Genomic DNA, 8,097 nt, shown 5'->3' with positions numbered 1-8,097 from the left:
CGGGACGCAGGCCCGGCCCGCCCCCTCCTCTGCCCGGGGGCCCAAAGGGGGAGGCGCCCCGAGGGGCCAGGCGCGCTCCGCCGCCGCCGGGCGGGGACGCAGCCTCTGCCCGGGGCTGAACGGGCCTCGGCCTCACCCCGCGGGCGAGGGCCCCGGAGCGGCGGGAGGTACCTGCGGGCTGTCCTGCAACGCCTCCTCTAGCAGGAGCTTGTCCACGGCGGGCATAGTGCGGCGCGGTCGGGCCGAGGGCCGGACTGCAGGACGGAGGGCGGGAGACGCGGCCGCAGAGTGTCCTCCGGGCTCGGGCGACGCGGCTGGACACTCCGTGCCCGCGGCAGGCGGGCGCGCGCCCACGCCTGGCCGGTAGCCGACACCGCCCTCCCGCCGGCCCTCCCCTCAGCCCTGCCCCCGGCCGAGCAGGATCAACAGGAAGTGTGGCGAGCGCCCGGCCAGGCCACCGGAAGTACGGCGCTCTCCGGCCCGGACAGCGGAAGTGCGGCGGTCTCACTTCCTTCCCGCCGTATACCTCGCCAGTAGCTGTGGCTCTTATGGTCCGCCCCCGCAGCCGAGGGTACTCTTGGGGCGTTTGTCCTCTGAGCTCGCTGCCCAATGGCGTTTGTGCCTTTCATAGCACGTGCAGTCCAGAAGGGGAACCTGAGGGTGGAAAGATAAGGTGGTATCGCTTGTGGCTACCTAGAAAGCCTTTGAGCAAGGAGATAAGAACGAACAGATTTTTTTTTTTAAAGAAGAAAAATCTGACACTTGCCACACCACTTTTGCTAGATAAATCTCGATGCTCGATGCCCCTGAAACAGCTCAGAGAGCGAAGAGGTCTTTTGCTCCTGGGGTGGGGGGGGGGGGGGTGCCAGACAGTGGAATCATCTGTGATACTCAGAGCCATTTTTTGGAAACCACAGCTATTTGATTTGGGCAATATCATTAGATCTCATCCTCCTGGCTTGTTATGATTTGTCATTTTGGAGAATTTCATAATCAAATATTTAGAATTGGAGGAGCTAGATAATCTAGTTCAGTGTTGCCATTTAGAAATAAGAAAATGGACCTGGCACGGTGGCTCACACCTATAATCTTAGCACTTTAGGAGGCCGAGGGGAGCGGATTGCCTGAGCCTACAGGTTGGAGACCACCCTGGACAACTTGGTGAGACCTCATCTTTACAATAAATCAAAAAATTAGACGGGTGTGGTGGCACGTGCCTGTAGTTCCAGCTACTTGGAAGGCTGAGGCGGAAGAATCACCTGAGCCCAGCAGATTGAGGCTGCGGTGGCCGTGAGCGTGCTACTGCACTCCAGTCTGGGCGATAGAGTTTGAGATTCCAATTAAAAAAAAAAAAGAAATAAGAAAATGGAACCCAGAGAATGAAGTAATTTGGTCATGGTCGATTAGTTGAGGGGAAAAAAAAAGCTGAGGGGAAAGAAAAGGAGAGGATTAGGCGGACACCATCAAGTGGAACTGACATCTCTTTATATCAAAGGCAAGAGTTTCTGAAGTTTCTTCTTTAGAAATCAGTAAGACGTCCAATAGGACGCATGTCACCAAAATCAGGACAGGTATGATAATATACAAATCCTGTATTCTGCTGAGAGCCCCTGGGTATGTATGTCAAGACACAATCAGCACTGCAAACACCGCTGGAAGTCTGGTGGCATGTTGCCTGCATTCCCTGGGCTTGGCCAGCGCCAACCTGACCTGAGTTGTTTCATGGCCACCATGCACCAACTTTTCCTTTATCATATTTTCTTCCTTCTTGGTTGAATCATACTCTCACCTTGTTTCCTCCTTTTCCTCTATATTGTACCAAGTGCCATTGGGTTAATTTCACCTCATTGTCTTCCAGACTCTCTTCTGACTGATACAGTCTTCCTTAAGGCCAGACACACACTCTTCCTTCCTGCCCCACCCCATTGTGAGAATAGAATATGGATACGATTATACCAAGGGAAAGAAATGCATATATTTTAATTTGAAAATAGACATAAAAAGGAGGCAATGCGGTGGCTCAGCCTGTAATCCCACGCTTTGGGAGTGGATTGCCTGAGCCCGCGGGTTCGAGATCCGCCTGGGCAAATTGGCGAGCCCTCATCTTTACAATAAATCAAAATATTAGCCCTGTAGTTCCAGCTACTTGGAAGGCTGAGGCGGAAGGATCGCCGGAGCCCAGCAGGTAGAGGCTGCGGTGTACGGGAGTGGCCACTGCACTCCAGTCTAGGCGACAGAGTGAGACTCCAACTCAAAAAAAAAAAAAAAGGAGGCAATGACCCCCTGAGCCCTTGAGAGGGCTCAGATACACCCTTGGGAGTCACCATATTTATAATGTACCACCTCATCTTCTAATTAAAGCTAGTTTTCTTCAAACACCAATATTCAAAATTGTTAAACTGTGTTCTTATACAATTTCATTACTTTCCTACATTTTATTACTACATTATGGGCTAAATAGTCTTGGTGGGATTTCTTGGCACTTAAGAACCATGTATGACATTGTTTCTATGGGAAAATGTGTCCCCAAATCAAAACAACTAAGTTATAAAACCAAATCCGGGAATATAACATACTGGTAAATGGTTTTAATTCATTTCATTCATTAATTCGTGCAGTCATTCATGTAATAAACATAGATTGCTTGGCCGGGTGCCGTCACTTGCACTTGTAATCCCAGCACTTTGGGAGGCAGAGGTGAGAGAATTGCCTGAGCCCAGGGGTTTGAGACCATTCTGAGCAGCATGGCAAGAAGCCCTCGTCTCAACAATAAATCAAAAAAATTAGCTGGGTGTTGTACACACCTGTAGTTCCAGCTTCTTGGAAGGCTGAAGCAGAAGCATCACCCGAGCCTAGAAATTCGAGGCTGCGGTAGCCATGAGTGTACCGCTGCACTCCAGCCTTGCTGACAGAGTGAGACTCCAACTCAAAAAAATAAAATAAACATAGACTGCTCAATAGTAAATATTCTCTTTCACTTATTTTGCTCTTTATTATGATTCTCATTTAAATTCTAAAGCCACATATCTTCTTCTTTAATAGATAATCTGTGAGAAACTATATAAGAGGAATTTTTATGTCAATATGAAAATTGTAGGCTGGGCATGGTTGCTCAAGCCTGTAATTCCAGCACTTTGTGAGGCTGAGGTGAGAGGATTGCCTGAGTCCAGGGGTTCGAGACCAGCCTGGGCAACTTGGTGAGACCTCATCTCTACAATAACTAAATAAAAAATATTAGCCGGATGTGGTGGTATGTGCCTGTAGTTCCAGTTACTTGAAAGACTGAAGTGGAAGCATCACCTGAGCCCAGCAGGTCGAGGCTGCAGTAGCCATGAGCATGCCACTGCACTCCATCCTGGGTGACAGAGTGAGATTCCAACTCAAAAATAAAAAAATAGACTGCTCAATGATAAACATTGTCTTTCATTTATTTTGCTCTTTATAATAATTCTCATTTATATTCTAAAGTCAAATCTCTTCTTTTTTAATAGATAATCTGAGAAACTATGTAAGAGGAATTTTTATGTCAACATGGAAATTGTAGACCGGGCACAGTGGCTCAAGCATGTAATCCCAGCATTTTGGGAGGCTGAGGTGAGAGGATTGCCTGAGCCCAGGGGTTCGAGACCAGCTTGGGCAACTTGGTGAGACCTCATCTCTACAATAAATAAATAAGAAAAAGTTAGCCAGGTGTGGTGGTGCACGCTGTGGTGGCCGTGAGCATGCCACTGCCCTTCAGGCTGTGGTGGTCATAGGTATGCCACTGCACTCCAGCCTGGGTGACAGAGTGAGACTCCAACTAAAAAAAAAAAAATTGTAAAATGTTTCTTTAAAAAGTATCTGTCCCAGCTGGGCTCGGTGGTTCAGCATGTAATCCCGCACCTTTGGGAGGCTGAGATGAGTCGATTGCCTGAGCCCGCGGGTTCAAGACCCGCCTGGGCAGGCGAGACCTCATCTCTACAAAAAAAATCAAAAAATTAGCCGGGCGTGGTAGCGCGCACCTGTAATTCCGGCTACTCGGAAGGCTGAGGTGGAAGGATCGCCAGAGCCCAGCAGGTCGAGGCTGCGGTGGCCGGGAGCGGCCCCTCCACTCCAGTCTGGGTGACAGAGTGAGACTCCAACTCAAAAAAAAAAAAAAAAAAGTATCTGTCCCTATTAAACTATTGTGAAGGTTGATTTCAGAAATCCACCCGACTATATCTGAAATCCCTGGACAGCTCCAAGGTGGGTGATAGGAAGTACAAAGATGAACAGTCTGGAGTTGCCATGACCTATGAGAAGAGAGAGGATGACTTCTATGGAGCTGTAACCTTTGATCCATTGAGGGTCAAGGGGGAAAAGGGCACAGTGAGACATAAAAAGGCATCCAGGGAGCCAGGTCAAGGAAAGCATAGGGCAGCAGGAGGGAGAGAGAATGACAGGCGTGAGGAAGGCACCTGATTGGAGAAGATGCTTAGCGAACCTGCATAGTGAGAAAACCACCAAGATTCGGTCATCTGCCTGCAATGCTCTTTTGCTTCTCTGTCTGGCAAACCCAACCACAATCTTCAAATCTCAGCTTAATGTGACATTTTTTTGTGAAGACTTCACATACACCTGTCCCTCCAAGCAAAATACATCTTCCTTTCCTTCAGTAAGCTTCAGTAGCTCTTGGCCAGATAATTCCTGAATAGCAATTACCTCCATTTCTCCCCATCTCCAACCTTCCAGTTAGAGTGAGCAGGAACTTTGTCTTATTTGTTTCCATAATTGTAGTGAGTAGTTCATGACCTAGCACAGAAGCAGTTGCTTGATAAATGCTTATTAAAATACAGTGTATGTTGTTATAACTTACACATGACTAGTACTCTAGAGTTTAAAAAGCATTTTCATGAGTCTCATTTGGTATCCCAATACTGTGAATTTTTTCAGTTATTCACTATTTAGCACCTACTGTGTGATAGACTCTCCTCTAGAAGCTGAGGACATAGCCTGAAACAAACAGAAGTCCTCAACCCTAATAGAGTTTTTTTTGTTGTTTGTTTCTTGGCTTTTGGGGTTTTTTTGAGTTGGGAGTCTCACTCTGTCTCCCAGGCTAGAGTGCAGTGGCATGCTCGCAGTCATTGCAGCCTCGACCTGCTGGGCTCAGGCGATCCTTCCACCTCAGCCTTCCAAGTAGCTGGAACTGCAGGCATGCGCCACCATGCCCGGCTAATTTTTTTATTTATTGTAGAGATGAGGTCTCACCAAGTTGCTCAGGCTGGTCTAGAACCTGTGAGCTCAGGCAATCCTCTCACCTCAGCCTCCCAAAGTGCTGGGATCATAGGCATGAGCGACTGCGCCCAGCCCCTAATAGAGTTTAAATTTCTAATAGAGGAGATGACAAGAAACAAATACAAAGTGATAAGCGTATGAAAATGTTTAGTAAAGGAAAAGAGGATTATGGGAAGTGGAGTAAGCGGGAAGAATTCTTTGAGGTGGGCAACATTTGAGATGAGAAATGAGTCAGGTCATCTGACTCAAACCGAAGGGAAGAGCAAGTGTAAAGTCTCTGAGGTAGGCCCACCACTTTGAGGAGGAGCAGAAAGGTCAGTGGGGCTGAGCAGAGTAAGCTGAGAACAGGAGGAGACAAGATTGAAGAGATGCCATGCACCAGACCAAGAGGACACTGAGTCCGTGAGGAGGCCTTTGTGTGTCAAGACCTTTTCAGTAGCAAATGACAGAAACCTAACTCTAATGAGCTCAAAGGAAATATAAAAGACTGAGAGAGACTGAGAGATGAAGAGACTGTATTTCTTGGATTATTTATATGCTGATGCGAATGATTCAGTAGAGTGGGGGCGGAGAGGTATGGAAGAACAAGAGAGGTGACAATTGCAAGAGCAAAGTCCTTGAGTAGACACAAAGGAGTGAGACCCAAATCACAAGTGATAAGGATGGCCTTAGACAGAAGTAAGGACAGTATATTCTGAGTCATACATGTGACAGAAAGCTGGTAGATTAAAGGGGAGAGAATAAAGGAGTTCTTTTCTGAGTGCTTTTGTTCTTCCTGATGAGATAAAAAGCAAGGCCACTGACCCAACATAATGTTGATCAGATGGTGTTGCAGGTCTGAGAGTATAACAAAGTCATCTCGCAGCACAGGAAGGTGAAGCTTAAGTATTAGTGTCCCCATTTCACATGCTGCAACTGACGCACCAAGAAATCATGCCACTGAACCAAGGTTCAAACACCAGGGCTGTGCCCACTGTACCCCAAAGAGAAGAAGGAGGGCTGCTCAGTAGGACACCTGAGGCTGCTTGACCCTAGGACTCCCCTTCCCTCGCCTCCAGGTGCCCACATGGTGTCTGAGCCACAATAAGGCTTCTTTTTTTTTTTTTGGCATGGCCACAGCAGCCTCAACCTGCTGGCCTCAGGCGATCCTTCAACCCCAGCCTTCCGAGTATCTGGAACGACAGGCGTGTGCCACCACATCCAGCTACTCTTTTTATTTGTTGTAGAGACAGGGTCTCGCCAAGTTGCCAGGCTGATCTCAAGCCCTTGGGCTCAGGAAATCCTCTTGCCTCTGCCTCCCAAAGTACTGGGATTTCCGGCGTGAGCCACTGTGCCTGGCCTAACAAATGCTTTTTTTTTTCAGTTGGAGTCTCACTCTCTCGCACAGACTGGAGTGCAGTGGCCGCTCCTGGCCACCGCAACCTCGACCGCTGGGATTCGGCGATCCTTCCACCTCAGCCTTCCAAGTAGCCGGAATTACAGGAACGTGCTACCATGCCCGGCTATTTTTTGATTTATTGTAGAGATGAGGTCTCACCAAGTTGCCTGGGCTGATCTCGAACCTGCAGGCTCAGGCAATCCACTCACCTTGGCCACCCAAAGTGCTGGGATTACAGGCTGAGCCACCGAGCCCGGCTGATAAATGCTCTTAATAGCACTTATGAGGCTGGACACAGTGCCTCACGCCTATAATCCCAATACTTTTGGAGGCTGTTGCAAGAGGATTGCCTGAGTCCAGGGGTTTAAAACCAACCAGAACAACTTAGCAAGGCCTCGTATCTACAATAAATAAAAATTAGCCAGGTGGGGTGGTGCGTACCTGTAATTCGAGCTACTTGGAAGGCTGAGGCAGAAGGATCCCCTGAGACTGCAGTCATTGTGAGCATGCCACTATACTGCAGCCTGGACAACAGTGAGACTCTGACTAAAAAAAAAATAAAATTGAAAAATAGCACTTATGCCATTTATTTAACGTGTGGTTCTTTTGACTCAGCTGTGAGCCCTAAATTATGAGGTCCTTATCTCCTGTATCTTTCCTTCCTTCCTTCCTTCCTTCCTTCAACAGGATCTTGCTCTGTGGTTCAGACTGGAGTGCAGTGGCATGATCACAGCTCACTGTAACCTCAAACTTCTGAGCTCAAGCAATCTTCCTACTCAAGTACCTGGGACTACAGACACACAATACCATGCCCAACTAAGTTTGTTTTTTTTTTCTTCTATTTTTTGGAGAGAGTCTCACTCTGTTGCTCAGGCTGGTCTCAAACTCTTGGCCTCAAGTGATCCTCCTGCCTTGGCCTCCCAAAGGGCTAGGATTAGAGGCATGAGCCACCACACCATACATACCTCATGTATCTTATTTCTTTAGTGCCAGCCTTGGAACCTGGCTTTTAATTGGTCCAGTGAAGGAATTCAGTAACTGTATCAATTAGGGTTAGATTTGGCTGTATCTAATAAGAAAAAAATAAGGCCAGGCGCAGTGGCTCACGCCTATAATCTCAGCACTTTTGGAGGCCGAGGTGAGAGGATTACCTGAGTCTAAGGGTTCAAGACCAGCCTGGGCAACTTGGCGAGAGCTCATCTCTACAATAAATCAAAAACTTAGCTGGGTGTGGTGGCACGTGCCTGTAGTTCCAACTACTTGGAAGGCTGAAGTGGAAAGATCACCTGAACCTAGCGGGCCAAGTTTGTTTTGGCTGTGAGCGTGCCACTGCACTACAGCCTGGGCCACAGAGTGAGATTCCCACTCAAAAAAAAAAAAGAAAAGAAAACAAATAATAGTGACTAAAACATGATAGGAGTTTATTTCTCTATTAGCGTGGTACTTCAAAGCATCAACCACAGATT

General features: G+C 47.7%; 1 protein-coding gene across 2 annotated transcripts in view; it reads right to left on the bottom strand.

Annotated features, from left to right (window-relative positions):
• APPL2 (adaptor protein, phosphotyrosine interacting with PH domain and leucine zipper 2) overlaps positions 1-450 on the bottom strand; it is a 57,503-nt gene extending 57,053 nt beyond the window's left edge. The window contains exon 1 of one of the 2 annotated variants that reach the window (XM_008074116.2): positions 172-450. In XM_008074116.2, the coding sequence (XP_008072307.2) occupies positions 172-225 (54 nt within the window). In that variant the 5' untranslated portion in view covers positions 226-450. The remainder of the gene's footprint in view (positions 1-171) is intronic. The other variant, XM_021707016.1, reaches the window with a different exon arrangement.
• Positions 451-8,097: the final 7,647 nt, after the last annotated feature.

This window comes from Carlito syrichta, unplaced genomic scaffold (genome assembly GCF_000164805.1).
Source record: "Carlito syrichta isolate Samal-C Ts95f unplaced genomic scaffold, Tarsius_syrichta-2.0.1 Scaffold316302, whole genome shotgun sequence".
Taxonomy (NCBI): domain Eukaryota; kingdom Metazoa; phylum Chordata; class Mammalia; order Primates; family Tarsiidae; genus Carlito; species Carlito syrichta.
This window is presented reverse-complemented; position numbering and strand designations above follow the sequence as displayed.